General features: G+C 39.8%; 1 protein-coding gene across 5 annotated transcripts in view; it reads right to left on the bottom strand.

Moving 5' to 3' along the window:
* Positions 1-17215, bottom strand: part of Asap1 (ArfGAP with SH3 domain, ankyrin repeat and PH domain 1) — a 315053-nt gene that overhangs the window by 72321 nt on the left and 225517 nt on the right. For 3 of the 5 annotated variants that reach the window (XM_055626360.1, XM_055626362.1, XM_055626363.1), the window contains 4 exons: positions 12622-12751; positions 11373-11458; positions 6797-6872; positions 5339-5425 (listed from right to left, as the gene is read on the bottom strand). In XM_055626360.1, the coding sequence (XP_055482335.1) occupies positions 5339-5425; positions 6797-6872; positions 11373-11458; positions 12622-12751 (379 nt within the window). Of the gene's footprint in view, positions 1-5302; positions 5426-6796; positions 6873-11372; positions 11459-12621; positions 12752-17215 lie in introns of all 5 variants that reach the window. The other 2 variants (XM_055626359.1, XM_055626361.1) reach the window with 1 other exon arrangement.

Genomic DNA, 17215 nt, shown 5'->3' with positions numbered 1-17215 from the left:
AGCACAGAGAACCAACTCCTCAGCAAAACCAAAACGAATGGAATACTCAGAAAATCTGAGAGCCACATATTGTATTCTTGTTTCCCAACTCAAGTCTCTCCCTCTCTGTCTCTGTCTCTGTGTGTGTTTGCGTGCCTGTGTGTGTATGACTGCTTGTGTGTGTGTGTGTATGTGTGTAAGTGTTTGTACGCCTGTGTGTTTACTTGCCTGTGTATGTGGGTGTTTGCAGGAGCTTATGTGTGTGGAGGCTAGAGACCACACTGCCAGGTATCTTCCTCAGTTGGTCTCTATTTTGTTTTTTGAACAGTCTCTCACTAAACCTGGAACCCATCTCCAACTAGCTAGATTAGCTGGCCAACAAACCCTAGGGATCTTCCTAACTCCACATGCCCAGGACTGGGATTATTGGCATACTAATTTTTTTTTTTTTAAAGGGAGCTGGGGTTCAAACTCAGGTCCTCCTGACTATGCAGCAAGCATTACCCACCCCTAGCCAGCTAGCCAACCAGCCACCCATCTTCCCAATCCCTAAAGAGAGGAGAGTATTATGTCCAGTTACAAGAAGTAACTGAAATTTGATGGTACAGAAGGAACGAGCTACTGTAGCCTCTGGTTATTTATCCGTGGCTTGTGCCCAGGACATGTTGAAAGCCAGGAGCTTCTCTGACATTCAAGACTCTTTTAGGTCAAACAGTATGTGCTCCGTAATGCAAATGATTATTCGAAACAGTTAGAAGAAAACTGCCGAGACAGTTTAAGTTTGTAAAGCTATTCTATAGGTGATGCAAACTCTGCTCAAAAACATGCCTTAAATGTCTTGTCTCCTAGGGCCAGGAGAGACTTAGGATCCCAAATAAAATACTTTGTATAGGATGATCACACTCTGACCAGCCACTGTCCTGCTCTTGTAGCAGGGTTTACCAGGCAGTCTGAGCGGGATAAAAAGAGGTTGTAAGCAACATTGTTTTTTTTTTTTTGTCTGTCTGTCTCCCTCTCTTCTTTTTTCCCCCTAAAGGAAAGATACGTTCATTTTATTAATATTTATTTTATCTGTAGGAGTGTTTTGCCTGCATGTATGTCTGTGTACTACGTGCATGTCTGGTACCTGCAGAGTTTAGAACCGGGGATCAGACCCCTAGAAGTGGAGTTATGGGTGGTTGTGAGCCACCATGTGCGTGCTGGCAATCGGTCTGGGGACCTCTGTAAAAGAAGCAAGTTCTCTCAACTGCTGACTCATTTCTCCATCCCTATTAGTTGATGCTTCCTTAATCTAAGGAATTTGTTTTTCAACAGGCCACATTCCTTCCATAAAATTGAATGAGTCAGATTATTTAGGGTAGGGATATGGTACGGAATGAGATCTAAGGGTCTCTTATAAAATTTCTTAATGTTTACTCTTTAATGTTTCTTTTCACATTTATTTATGGATTCACTTAAGTATTTATTTATTTAGTAGGTGTGTGTTTGTGTGGGCAGAGGAAGGGGGTAACTCCCAGGAATCATTCTCTCCCTCTACCATATGAATACCAGAGCCTGTTTAGGTCATCAGTCCTGGTAGCACCTGCACCTGGTGAGCCATCTTGTCAGCTTCTAGAGTTTACTCTGAAACAGAGCCACGGTCTTGGTCAGCACAGTAATGTGGTTCACTAAACCCTCCAGAGCTGACTTTTTGTACAAATCAAGAAATTAGCTGACTAATGAGTTTCACGGGTTAGTAAAGGTATATAAATTATTATTATTATGGCATTGAGAAATAATGGCTATTTCAAAAAGTTGACTCTTTTTAATTTTTATTTTTTGTTTTTTCCAGACTGGGCTTCTCTGTGTATCGCTGGCATTCCTGGAACTCGCTCTGTAGACCAGGCTGCCTCAAAAAATCTACCTGCTTCTGCCTCCCGAGCGCTGGGATTAAAAGCACGCGCCGTCAACACCTGGCTGCTTAGCATTATTATCAATAAATGTAAAAATGAATTTAATTTTGAAAAAATAGATACTGGAAAATTATTGGCACTATTTTGTAATTTAGCACATACAACTGAAGAATGAATTTGGCCTTGAGTTCTTTGATAGCACAATAGAATCAAACATATATTCAGGAAAAAAAATGTAAATCCAAAAGTAACTTAGGCAAAAATATGTAACACTGAAAATATACAATAAAGCTGAAAGCTTTGGGCAATTTTATGCTGTGAGCTAAGAAATGTATCTACCTCATTGAATCTACCTTACTGATTTTCAATTCAACCTCTGGCACACCCTAGCAGAGATAGAGAAATCACTTTATTTGAAGCCACACTGAAATTTAAAATACACTATTAATCTGTAAAATTTCATCTCTCTGACCTGAATGCAATTCCCAACCACTGACTTAATGGGTTTGTGAATGTTTTTGGTATTGAACTGAAAACCAAACTCTACCACAGAGCTTCAACTTTACAATGGCAGGTATGGCTGTTGAGTATGAGTGCCCTCTCTATCCTGTGACCGAACTCTGAGTAGTGTCTGGCACACTGAGGAGAGGGAGGAGCAACATGCTGAGTGCATCAACTAGCATTTACACCATGGAGGGCTATTCAGGGCCCGCTAGTGTTCAAGTACTTCTGTGTTCTATACACAGAGTATATAGCATCATTGTAAGACACAAAATAGCTACAGACCTAGAAATATCTGAGCAGCAAATAGTTCTTCTGGGAAGTTAGGCTATTACAACTGGCGAAGATAAGTCATTTCCCCTAACATTTACTAAACAACAACAAACTTTTGACTTTAATGAGAAAAAGAATGAGTTTTCTAAATATTCGGCATTCCTTTTATGGCTGTAATTCTTTAACAGTTGCTTTTTTCTTCTTTTGCATTTATCTGTGTGCTTGTGTGTGCTGAGGTCAGAGGATAACTTGCAAAGTTGGTTCTCTCCAGCCCAGGGGTCCCAGAATCAAACTCGGGTCATAAACTTGACACAATCTGGGAAGAGAGTCTGAAGGGGAGACTGGCTAGGTCAGGCTGGCCTCTGGAAGAACTTCTCTTGATTCCGTTAACTGAAGTGAGATCCTGGGTTGCATAAGAGTGGAGAAAGTGAGGGAGCACTAGAATACATTCATTAATTTACTGCTTTTTGCTCTTGATCACTTCAAGTTTCTGTACTGACTGCCTTGTAATCATGGACAGTAACTTGGAACTATGACCAAATAATGACTTTTTTTTTCCTTGTTAAGTTGTTTTTGTCAGGGTATTTTATCACAGCAGCAGGGATCAAAACTAAGCTTCCTTTAATGAGCCATGTTAGAAAGTGGCCAAGGTTAAGTAGGTTAAATGATTTGCTGGGTGCTTTTAATTGCTCATAAAATCTTTTTGATTACTTGTACTCTTTTCAGAAACTAGGCAGAGGACAAGAACCATTTAGTGTCTATTGTCCTTCACATTCACTCACTGGTGGATAGACTCTACTACCTCAAGGTCACTAAAAATAATTACCTGCTAAGTTACTTTGCAAAAAGAGGTGATAGCATTAGAAAGGGACGGGTGGGTATGGTGTGAAAGGGCAATTTTAGTTGTAAAAATACTTGGGAGGAATGATAATTAAAACTCCTTAATCAACTTCGGGTAGAGTTAAGTATCAATCATATCATGCTCATATCATTGGGTAGACACTCCTTTTGTTATGAAACCGTTTCTTAGCTAGCCTAAGCATCAATACCCATGCCAAACAAAAGGATGAAGCCCTACTCCCACTAAAACGTCTATATACAGGGAACCTTCGACAACAAAACAAAGAAAGTGGTTTATGTGCAAACCAGTAAAGAAATTCATCACAACTTTCTCATATACTTAAGGTTTGTATGTCAGCAGAGAGTAACTGTGCTTCAGCTTCTAATAGAGAAATTTTCCTGAGACAGTCTGAGGCCTCTGACCTCATGGTCTGAAACTTCCTGGGTAGAGATTTTGCCTCAGTGCATAGATGTTCTTGGGAATCAGGCCTGCTCTCACAGAAGAGCAGGAAAGCATCTACTGTTAAAGAACCACCGACTTATCTCATTTTGCCAAGCCCCCAATCACTTGTAAAACATGTACTTGGAGAAGAAACAAGAATAAAAAAAATTTTAAATGTATACGCATATACATTTATAGCCTTAGTAAAGAAAACCGTTAAAGGCTATATAGTAAAAGCCTAGTGTTACCAGTGCAGGTTTTTGATGTGGTATTTTGGGAGTGGTAATAGAGGAAGGGTGCTTTGCCTTGTCTTTGTTCTGGACTCATGAATGCCATTGAGAAATTTCAGAAATTTAAAAACAGTGAATGAGAAATATCATAAGGAACTGACAAAACAAAACAAAAAAGTCTCTTATGCAACCATTAAACAATGTATTTAAATACTGCACAAACAGGCACATTTGGCTTTCTTCAATGTAACAAATGATGCTATTTACCCTTAGAAGGAAGTCATGCCCCTTAGCACAACATCCAGTGTCCTCATAATCAAGCCTCAGTTTTTATTGTAGAATCCCATTTCCACTTCTCTACCCTTCCTGCTCTCAGACATTTGTGGCCCCATGAAAACAAAGCTTTGTGTCTTTCAGGGGGTCTCTCTGGCTGCAGTGTAGCTCAAATAGGAGTGAGGTACTTATAGTCATGGCTGTTCACTGTGCTGATTCCTTCTATAAGCTCCACGATGAAGGGACTATGCTTAGACCCTAGACTACAGCCAGATACACAGTAGGTATCAACGCCTGGACAAATGACAGTTGTAACTAAGGGTTAGAGCTGCATTCATCTGAATCTACCAGTCATTCTACAGTTTCAATATCCAGGAAGCATGTCAAGTGAATTGCCCTAATTTGGGGGCAAAACTACTAAAGGGCTCTATCAAAATATTTCCTTAATTCTCTTGAAAAATGAAAGACCATTTCTGGCTTCCCAGAAAGATGGGCATGGCCTTAGAAAAGAATCATGAGGTGTCCTGCCTGCTACAAAGGTACATTTAGAAACATCTAGGGCTATATAAAGTAGTAGTATCCAGGGTACCATTTATTTATGAATGGGTGAAGGAACACAATTTCTTCTTCTTGAGGAAGGTTCTCGCTATGTAGACCAGGATGGCTCTGTGCTCACAGAACTGTGCCTGCCTCTGCCTCTCAGCGGCAGATTAAAGGCCTGCACCACCTTGCCTGGTGGGAACGTATCACTACAGACAGACACTTCTATCTTACACTTCATGTGTACCCACAACCACCCCAGCAGGAAGCTGTCAATGTGCCTGTTTCACAGATGGAGAATCGCAAAGGGAAGCACAAGCAGCTGCACTTACACTGTTAGCCCTGCTGGGAACATATAAGCCACCTACTTCTTTCGGATCGAGCTGCAGAGAGGACTTTATTAGGTCTCGGAGAGCCGTTAGCTGTTTCTTTTCTTCATCTTGGGTTTGCTTTATCTACAAAAGTCACATCTGTTATTTCTCATTCATTTTCAAGAACAAGCTTAATTATCCAAACACGCCACTCACCAGACACTTCAATTTCATAGTTGTAGTAAACTTTCCTATTAAAGTTCTCATACTGCCTTGTTTTTAACATAAGAGGTAGAGTCTAATGCCGATAAAGTACCCCAAGTTTAGAATTAGTGAACTGTGCACCATGCTTTCTTATCAATCATTATGTGATGACCCCCCCCCCAAAAAAAATTTTTTTTAAATCCCTATATTAAGCAAGGTTAAGAAATAATGTTAATATTTGTTTTTGGCTTTGGTAAGGATGGGCAGAAAGAATATCACAGTGAAATTAAATGGGCCAGAAGAAAATTATACAAATGTCTGGGAAAGAGAAACCAATGGCAGAAGTATACACCAAGGTTTACACAGAACCACACGAGGACCAAGATTTCTGCTTATTTTTATTCACTTGGTCACTGATCCATGCTGACTAAAAGAAAATTAGACAAAACACATAGATAGGCTTGTTAAAAAGTTATATTAAGAATCAGGGGCATGCCTTTAATTCCAGCACTTCGGGAGGCAGAGGCAGGTGGATATCTTGTGAGTTCAGGGGCAGCCTGGTCTACAAATCAAGTCTAGGACAGCCAAGGATACACAGAGAAACCCTGTCTAGAAACAAACAAACACCAGCCCCCCCTCCAAAGAATCAGACTGACCATTCATTATCTAAAAATGCATGAAAGCAGTACTATTTCGTATTTTCTTGCATTTTGGAATATTTGCATATATGTAATAAGATCTCTCAAGGGTGGGTGGAAGTCTAAATATGTAATTGGCTTGTTCCATATTACTTCAACACACAGCTAAACACAATATCCTACTACATATAGTTTCTGGCACAGACATAACAACTACTCTCTGATTGCAATAAGTGCAATTTATTTTTATTTATTTTTTATTTTTTTATGATGTCATGCCAGTTGGTTCTCAGAGTTTCAAATTTTAGAGCATTTTTCATCAGGGATGCCTAATCTGTTACTTGTAACTCTTAAAGGCCTTTTCTAAAAATAGATACTCATATTCCTAATGTTTTCTTTTAACATTCATCAGCAAAGTTATTTCCAAGGAACAATTATTCCATCTCTAAGTGTATATTCCCCGGCCCTCCTGAAAAGTTTAATTTTTCATTTCTTATTTGTTCCTCTCACTCTTCATAACTCACAAAGGTTCATTGCTAAGACAAAGGCTTGTCTGCCAGGTTTATGCTGATCTACCATTGACCTCTTTTCTGTTTAATACCCTTTGGCTACAGGCTTCAAATGCATTGACACTTATTACAGGTTAAATGCACTCGCAACATAGAAAACTTACATTATATAAGTCAGCAGCCAGCTTTTCGATGTACTGCTTCAGTTTATCAGCTGTTTTCAAGCCATCCTGAAAAAAACTGCAATGGAAAACAACAGTGGCTTAACAGCAGTAAAAATAAGGAATAGAATTATGTGAAAAACCTGAGAATTCTTCGCACCTCTATCTCCCCACACTCTCTCCCAGCAGTTTCCACAAACTAAATATAAAACTGATTTCAGCAGTTATATAAAGATGCACCAACAAACAAATTATGGCTACTATCTGAACTCTACTAGAGAGATCACAGTCAGCACAGATAACCCTTGCAGTCCTCATGGATTTCATGTGTGTTACCACCCACACATAGACCACTTCCTTGTGGTCGGGCCATGTCTGAATCAAAGAGAGAAAGACAAACTAGCCCCTGGCATACAGGAGGGAAGGTGTGCTGAGCGCACAGGGTTTCCAGTGGTACCAAGGGTCTGACAAGGCAGCATGATTTCTCAGGTATAATAAGAGCTGACAACTGAAGAGCCTTTACTGCAAGCCAAGCGCTTGATCTCATGAGTTGTTCAGTCGGCTTGATTCCCATAGGTCAGGCACTTAAGCTGCCTCTCCTTTCTCTAGAGAATGCATAGCAAGACTTTATACCTTACTCTGTCCATACAGTAGTGGGACTCAGATCCAGGACTTTCTGACAGCAAGTCCATTCCCACAGACAGCAAGGAATTAAATTCTTATATACCGGGCAAGTGAAACTAGTTCTTATCTTGAGGGTGGGGGCATTCCTTAGGACCCTCACCTGTGGCTCAGTTTACAGAAACAAACCACAGGGCACATGTGTTTGGAATCCCCATGCTCTGCTGCTCCTTCTATAAGTCATGCCCTAGGCTGTGGGATTATTCCCCCACAGACTTTATCTGTCTTGTGGTCTCCCCATAAGTGATGAGGATCACCTCCCAGCCATACCCCATTAGCCTTAGGACAATGCAGATGTTAAGTGGCCAGAAGAGGAATTTTAGAGTGACTTTGGGATCCACAAAAAGCCTCTCTAAGCCTGGTTTTCCAGGCTCTAAGCCAAGCCCCAAATCTGTATCGTAGGTAAGGGACTGACCTTTTCTTCCATCCTACAATAGCTAACACTCTGGAAAGCCCTATTTAACTACAGAAACATTTCAACAATTCCAAGCAGAGCTACAGCAGCGATGGGTATATTGGATCCACTGCTGGAGACTTAAAACATATATGCTGTGCCCCGTCTCAGGCTCAGCAAATTAAAAATTCTGGTGTGTCATCGAAGGCGTGCACCGTGAAGTTAAAGACGCCAGCTGCAGGTACAGCTGCACCTCCTTCTAGCTCTGAGTGGGCACTGTAGCAGTAGGTGGGGAGGCTGATCTCAGATCACAGTTGCTGCAGGCTCAAGTCCATCTATGTGGGTAAGGCACCGCTGAGTAAAGACACGGACAGGATGTGGAGAAGGGGCACAGAGGCTCTGCTCTCTCCTTCCTCCACTCAGCCAATGGTTAGTGACACCCACTTTCAGGGCAGATCTTTCCCAGTTAACTTTCCCTGGAAACTGTGAAGACACAATCATCATCTGGCTGGGGATAGGGTGGGGATTGCTAATTCCCCAGGTAATTCTAACCATGGTAAATTGATAATGTAGATTAACTATACCAGATATTTTGTTGTTTTCTATCAAGGTAAAATTCAGTTTTAAGCTGTGCCACTTTGTAACTTTTATTATATTTGCAATGCTGCACAACATCATCTAATTCGAGTACATTTCTATTGCACCAAGAAAGAAACTACTCACTCTTCTCTTCCCCACCAATCATTAATCTGATGTTTATGGATCATCTCTTCTGGACATACACACACCTACAATCTGGTATGTGGTCCTCTGTGTCTGGTTTCTTTCACTTGGCATAATATTTTAAATGTGCATTTATGTTGAAGAATGAATCAGTATTTCCTTCTTTGACATGACTGAATAGTATTCTACTGCATGAATATTCCACATGTTTAGGCTGATAAATATACACATGTTTCCAAGTACTGTAAATAAGTTATATAATATTCATGCATGTACTTTTGTTTGAATACCTGTGTATGGCTATTCTGGGTATCTATCTAAGAGTTTTACAAGCAACTGTACTATCTTACATTCCTAACAGTGACTCATGGATTTCCCATTCTTCATAGCTTCTCCAAGACTTACTTTCTATTTTTGCTATTTTAATTATAGCTGTCCCAGGGAATATGAAATGGTGTCTCACTTCTGATTTTTATATGTACTTCTCTAATGATTAATGATGCTGAATGATGCTGAATATTTGTCCAACTATATATCTCCTTCAGAAAAATGTCTACACAAACTCTTTGTCCATTTAAAAAATTGGATTATGGTTTTGTTGTTACATTCTTTGTACCTTTTTATCCTCAAACTTTATTAGCTAAGTGATTTACAGATGTTTTCTTCACTTGGTGGGTTATCTTCCCATTTCCTATCAATATCCTTTCATAAACAGAGCTTTGAGTTTTGATGTCTAATTTTCCCTTGTTTCTGTGGTTACTATGTCTATACTGATGTATGTTTAAACATCTACTAAACAAATGCCACTATGGACAAGTTACTGATCATTTCTCAATTAAAATGTCTGACTCTGTGATATAAACGGGAAATCACACATGAAAAACTGAGTCCACATGTCCTAGGCTATCCATACATTCCTGGGAGCTGTTACTTTTTGGTATAATCTGTTATGATGAAAGAGAGTAATGACTGAATGCTCTTGCCTCTGCAGATCACAATAAATCCTGTGGTAAAAGGAGTAGGTGGTTTGTTTTGAAAGTAGGATGTTTCTGGCAACGTTCACGGGTGTGAGTGAGCAGCAGTGTGGGTGATTTGGAACAGGTGGAGACAGTTTGTTTCTGCTCCCTTTCCAATGCAAACACTGGATCCCCACTGAGATGCTGCAATTCCACAAAGTATTATGCAGCAAATTCCCTGGTTAGCACTAGCTGAGTCTCAACATCTGGGAACTGGAGTGAGTGTTCAGAAGAAATACTTTAAATAAAAAAATAAAGTAGAGAATGCTTTACAGGACAACACCATGCATCTTAAGGGACATGTGGGGACATCTCAAACTCCTCTATCCAGACTTAGGAGTTGAGAAAGGTTTCTAAAATGAGGTAAAATTAGATTTGCTACCAAGTGTTGCAATTCAGAAGACTGGGAGAGTCATTTCTTTTGGTAAAAATTTGAAGATAAAATGTTTCTAAAAAAAAAACTTCGAACTGATCAAAGATGAAAAATAACACCTTAAATTAAAATCAGGGGTCACTGCAGCTTATCTCCAAGTTTGTAACTGTCCACTATACCATAAAGGCAAAACCTAGCTCAGTTCAGAGCTTCTGTAGACATTTCACCTTACAAATGTGGACATTTCAATATACTCTTTCCATTTATCAACCACATTTATATAAGGTAGAATTTACCTTGGAAAAGGTTTAAAACTTTATATAAAGATTAAGTTGGTCATTAAAAGACCTTTTGTAAAGAGATACACCCTAACCATGACACATATGAATGGTTCCTAACCTAATACCACAACTACCCTATTGACAAGTACTTCAAATACTTCATTTTATTTTACTCTCATGTCCTCATGAAGATCCGAGGTGTGGGTTACAAGTTCTAACTCCAAATGACAGATGACACTGGTGCTCAGTGAGGGGCCTGTTTCCCAGCAAGGATTTGAATTTGTCCATTCACCAACTCAAGCTTTGTGATTCTTTTTCTCTAAATGTGCCATTTATGCACAAAGGTCTTCCTCGACCTTTTTATTATTAATCTGGAGAAGAACGATCAAAAGGAACTATGCACTTACTGTTTTGAGAGTATTTTTTAATCTAGTTCAAATGACCTTTATTTCATGCTGGTTTTGAGACCAGCTTTGGAAAGGACCTTGCATTCTCTTCTCTGTATATCAGCTAACAGACACTAACAGTGATGGTACATTCTCACATACAGGTTCTGGCTGAACACTCATCTAAGTTAAGTTAGCCCAGTAAACAAAGAAGCTGAATAGTCAGCCACTGCCACAGACTTATCAACAGGATGAAATCAAACACATTCAAGGTGCTGCAGTGCAGAGCAACGTTTGTCTCTTAGAATAGAACACTGTTTCCACAGAGATCTGTCTACAGAGCTAAGCATTTGAAATGCCCCAAGTATTAAGGTTTAGATAAAGAACCTCCACCAAAGAACTGTGGGTGGGAATACATGGTAAAAGTAATAGGAAAACGACAAGAAATGTGCATGGGAGAGTGGTCTTGGTTACAAGGGCTTATGTACAAGATTTGGAGGAAGACATCACTTTATACTCATGAAATAGTTGTTTATTATGAGCTAATAATTTATACAAAATGCTAAGGAAGTAACACAGGAATACTGTTCCTCATCTATATAGTTTAAGAAAATCACTGTAGTCCTCTTGATAGTCACAAAATGAAAAAATCAGGAGAAGAGCAATGAAATGAAGGGGTCTGGTGAGGGCTGATGACAACCACTGATGAATAATGCAGCACTTACTTGCACTGTGCATGATAATACTTGATGAGGTTCTGCAGCAGGTCTACACCCTTCTTGGTCTTGATTTCATTAACTTTAATGAGATACTGCGGAAAGAAAGTAGAATTTGATGTTGGGAACTCCAAATGGTGCTCTCAAGTTCATGTAGGAGAAAAGCACTCCTAACCCCTGCACAAGTAGGTGAACTTTGTTTAGGGAAGGCTGTTGGGGCACAGTCAGTGTGAATAACCACAATTAGTGTTAGCATTTGCTAACGTCTTGCAATTAGTTTACTAGACAGGCAGGAATGAAACACAGCAAATGCACTCCATGACAATTGATTGCTTCCCCTCGGTGCAGTGGATCTCAAACTTATATTCACACAGTCCTGAGAGATGAACTATTCTCTGCAGGAAACAGATGGGAAAGCCGTCCCTTCAAGAATGTTCCATGAGATACTGGAACTTTAAACAAGGAGATGAATCAGAGGAAGAAATCTCAATAAAAAAAAAAAAGCAAGTACAGGAAAAAGAATAAAAATGAGTTGGGGTAGTTAACCACATACCACTGGCTTTGATTTTATCATTGGCCCAAATTTTCCACTGACACCGTGCTTCTAGCTCACTGGCCATAATGTATGTAGGGGCTCATATACAGAAAAGGTCAAGAAGCCAAAGGTTTATGAGGAAGAAAAAGAAATACAAAAGAAAAAAATGGGGGTGGGAAACTCGGGGGGAAAACTAAAATTACACATTCTTCATCAGGGTTCTGTACGTTGGAGAATACTTCAGTTGCTCAAGTTGCTTTACACTGAGTGTTCAAGTCAGTGGGGGTATAGATTTAAGTGGGAATTCAGTTTGAGAACCACAGCTCTAAGTTAAAGGCAGCATGCTTTTTACTGCATTTTTCCATGAGCTCAGATTTCCTCATTGGTCAGCTTCATCTAAACGTTCACTCAAGCTGGATCCATGCTTTAAAAGAACCACATGCTCCAAAGTTGTAATATTCACTAGTGTTACCTCCCACCAGGACTCCCTCCCCCAATCACTCACAAGCAATATTTAGGTTCTCACCAATGAATCCTGTTTTGGCTTAAAGTGGCCCATAGGACCAAGGCTCAAAATATGAGACAACAGTGCAATGGCGGATCCCAAAGGGCTTGGAGAAAAAGGGAGATTAGAATCCTTAGGAAACAGTCACTCCTCCAAGCATCAAACCTAGCCTGCTGACTAGCAGGAGAAGAGGCTGGTTTGGGAAGGTCTGTTCTTACTTCACACATCTGGAGCTGAAAGAGGCGCCGTTCCTTTTCCATTTCTTCTGCAATCTCTGCTCCGGTTATCTCTGTGCGGATCATTCCGTGCTGTTTTGCATGCTCTCTTTTCTCCTTCTCAATTTTTGTACTGCAATTAAAGCACATGACCCTTTAAAAGAGAGATAACGCTGCACAACATCAAGTGTGAACCTGAATGCAAACTGGACCCTGGATGATGGTGTACCAATGTGGGTCCATCAGATGAATCCCATGTACTGTGGTGGGAGTTGGGTGGGGTGGAGTGGGATGTGATTTTATGGAGCAGTTGTATAAATGTGGCAGAGAGTAAATAGGAACTCTTTCTATCTCCCACTCAAAAACATTGATTTTGAACTGAGGTTATAGCCACGGGTAGAGCAGAAGACCTTGGTTCACCCCTTGTGAAGCAAAGCAGTTTTTAAAAACGAACCACATCGGTGTCTTCTGTTTAATCAAACCACTGACAGTTTAACTGCTGGCTAAGAGGCAGTAAGTTTTAAGTTGACAGAATCAAATCATTAGTAGAAATGTGAGTTCAAAGGGAACGAATGTAGATGAAGTATGTGAACTTCATCTAGAAAGCATCCTACACTTTCACCTGGATCTTACACATGGGATGGACACACAGTTCTCTTTATATTTTGGTTGAGACGAGTACATTTGAACAGTTTACTTTTCTTAGGTAAATGACTTTTTGATGAAAAAGAAAAAATTAGAGACCTCAGAATTACTTAAGACAAAGTACAAAAGAATTTTGGTCAGTACGCTTTAAAAATGGTCAAAGATAATGTTCGATATTGTCATATTTCAGTAGCACAGTTTAATTCTTTCACCACTTGTCAGGTAGCTGCACAAGACAGGGCTAGAAGAAATCCCTATGTCTAATTGGGGATTTTCAGTAAGAAGGGGATGTTTCTATGAACCAGGATGAGAAGGTAGGAACACATTAACCTGATAATATCCAAGGGCAGCAATGCTTGCTGTTTGGTACTCTTAATTTGAAACAGACTTCAAATTTCAGAAATAGCCTTGACTTTCCAAAGACTGCAAAGACTGAACGGTTTAACTTTTAAATTATAGTGGATGTAGAATGGGGAACCAAACTCAATAAAAAGCTAAGTAGCTTTGCCTATTCACAGACACAGGAAAACTCAACTGTCAACCAATGATAAACCTATGGCAAACTTGGTGGAGATCCATTCTCATTCACCAAAAACTGCATCAGGCAACATTTTATCATGCCACGTCAGTAGTCAAAGTAAGGGTTTTAGTGAAGAGAGTAAATCTCAGCTTCTTCCACTGATGTGGTTGGGACTAGAAGTGAAAGCTTGAGAAGTATGAGGACAGGCATGGCTAGCTCTAGTCTGGTTCACCATGGTCACCATGGTGACTCAACACAACACGTGCTTACTTCCTTTTCCTATCTGGACTCACAGTGGCATGGTAGGCAAGGAATGAACACAATGAAATAAATCATCTAGAGACAGGAAGAACTGATGACAACAATTGATGAAAGAACTCGCCAAACATTTAAAAAGCACAGTTAAAACAATGAGTAAGAGTGAAGTCTGCTCTCCATAGGGAGGAGGAGAGGAACTGGGAGGAATAAAGGGAGGAGAAACTGTAATCAGGATTATATTATGGGAGAAAAAAAATTCTTGTTCAATAATAGAAAAAAAGAAATAAAGAGAAAAAACAACAAACAGGAGACAGTGGGCAGTTTCAGGTGAGAGAAAGCTGGATGGACAGCATATAAACAGAGATAAGTTTCCAAGATGAGTCCTCTGTGGTGAGCAAGATACAAGGACCAGCAGAGTCCTAACCTGGCCATAGAGCTTGAAACTCTGACTCACCTAGGCACAGAGCCTTCTGGTGTCTCAGGAAATAAGATCTCATGGAGAGTTCTAGGGCTTTTGTAATGGGAGTGACATAAGCTGTTGCCTCTTGGCCTAGCACAGTGTTTGTGTCTACACTCAACTTCCTGATATTCCTCATTTCCCACTAAAGTTTTCCTTTTAGCTTAGATTCTCTCTTTTGACTAACCCTGGTTTTTGCAATTAGATAACAAAACTTTGCCCTCTATAATGCCACCTTGCACAGCAACCAGGAAGGGGCTGAGAGAACTGTAAGGTTTCTGGAAAACTAACAAGAGAGCTAAGGTGGCATCATAAAATTTAAAACCCCAAAGAAGCCTCAAGTGGCTCTGAATTCTAGATCCTACCTCTGCTCGGATCTACAGGATCAAGTCACCATGTCTGGCTACCCTTCAACACTGTAAGGGAAAAATCATAAAATCTAGATTTTTTTTTTTAAATAGGCAGTCAAACTCTCATTCTGAACAATGTTAGAATAAAGACAAAATGTGACCTCTTTTAGAGCTGTTTGGTAGGAACCATGAGAGTTAATAATACATGGGACTATATGAGGAACGTGGGTTCTAGCTACTGCTGATCCAAAGAATTCTGGACAAGGATATCTCCAGGAGTACAAAAAAGAACTGGCAGATAATGTAATGATAACAGGTAACAATTACTATAGTAGTAAGGGCAAGGATTTGCTGAATAGAAATACTATTAGTGTGTCTCTGGTATCTGCTGGCTAGAAGATAAACATTCACAAAAGGTTCATGTAGAGATAAGCATAGGAAACAAGGCAGCTAGTCATTAAAACACACACACACACACACACACACACACACACAGAAAAAATCTACTGTAAGAAAAGAAAGTCAATCATAATACACTATTTAGATAAAAACATAAACACTGACACACAGTTTAACTAAAAATTATCATTAACCAAGCTGGAAAATGGATGTAGCAAGCTGATGGCTTGCCAGTACAAGGGGGCTAAATTCACACATACCAGAGTAACATGCCCCAGATGAGCCCAGAAACAAGAGCAAGAAATGCTGTGAAACACATACAGACAAACCAGAAAACAAAAGGGTTGGAGACAAAAGTAGGACTAAGAGGATCAGGACCATGGGCAGAGAAGCCACACTTGCATCAGAAGCACATTTGTAGGTCACACCAATGAGGAGTGGGCACGGGCAGGGATCCACACTCATTGCTCCCTTAAGATTCTCACATCATTAGGAACAGTCCACATTTATTGAACTTAGACTTGTCAAAACAATAAGGAGAAGCGAGGGATGCTGTGTGGGAGTCTGGTCCTTCCCAGAAGGTTTGCCATTCTATGATAAACTTCTAAAACATTTAAACCACTGCTAGTGGGAGTTTCCACCTGCTGTGAGTCTTTGTTGATATTAATACATTTGATGTTTTAATTTAAATTCATGTATTATTTTGATAATAAATAATGATTACTGAAACACTGAGAGCTGAGAATGGTGGTGTACGCTTGTAATCCAAAGCTAAAATTCCAAGAGCAGGGGAGTAGCTCAGGGGCAGGGAGCTTCTTTAGCATGTGCAATGCTCTGATTTGATCCTCAGCACACTATACACAAAGAACATTAATAATTAAGTAAAGACTCCACTGAGAATCACTTCAACACAAAATTCTCTTGGCATTTTGAGTACCTATTAACTTTTTCTTTTTCTTTTTTTTTGTTTTTTCTTTTTACTTTTACCTTATGTAAAGGCCATCAAAAATAAGGTATCCTGGCTCAAGATCATGAAACAGGTAATGGTTCTGAAGTCCATAAACTTAACCACAGCCCTCACTGCCTCTTGAGTTGTACAAGGAAGAGAACCAAAGAGAGTGCCTAGGCTTCTTGGTTATTTGAGAAGTAATAAATTAACTTCTTTGTTTTTGCAGTGGCAAAAGTATAGATTCACTAAGAGTGAAAATAAAAGAATACACAGCACAGAACCAAGTGGGTTGGAGCAAGCGTATGATACAAGAGCCTAAATTAACTCTCTCTGGGTAAGGCATTTTGTTTGTGATTTCCAAAATCCAAATGAGGCCTATTACATTAAGCAGCAAAATATTTGCCCTCTACCCCACCATCAAAATCCACAGAGAAAGAAACCTATCTTAGGAAAGAAATTTATTGATAGCAAACTATTAAAAACCAACCCTAAGCCTTAGGAAGACTTAGAAGCAGAGGCTGCTTAGCTCATTGTCTCACCCACTTTCCATGAGAGACAGTGAACCCGACACTCATTCACACTGACTGACCACCATACAAACCTTTTGGTTTTTGGTTGTATTTTCAACTGTCCACACACACAGGACTTTTCCTAAGGCAATGCTTCTTCAACGGCACACTATTCTACAAGTTTTACAGAAACACTTTGGGAAAAATATACTCAATCCCTAAGTTCTTCTGTTTCTGTTTTCATTTTGCTGCTATTGTTCTGCACAGAAATGGCTTCACTGTGCAAACTTATGTCCACATAAGCTTTAAAATAGACACCTTTTCCTATCTACCCAATGTCTGTTGTATCAAGTTTCTCAGAGAATAGGAATAAAGGAACTGGGTGTGGTACATGTGTCACTCCAGCAACTGAAGATGGAGGCAGGAGGATCATGAGTTTGAGGCCAGCCTGGGCCTACAGTCTCCCTAATCTCTCACAAAAATTCCAGAGTCAACTGCTCTGGCCCCAGT

This window comes from Psammomys obesus, unplaced genomic scaffold, assembly GCF_907164565.1.
Source record: "Psammomys obesus unplaced genomic scaffold, mPsaObe1.curated_primary_1811, whole genome shotgun sequence".
In the NCBI taxonomy this organism is placed as follows: domain Eukaryota; kingdom Metazoa; phylum Chordata; class Mammalia; order Rodentia; family Muridae; genus Psammomys; species Psammomys obesus.
The sequence above is the reverse complement of the archived record's forward strand: the minus strand, read 5'-3'. Positions and strand labels throughout refer to the sequence as shown.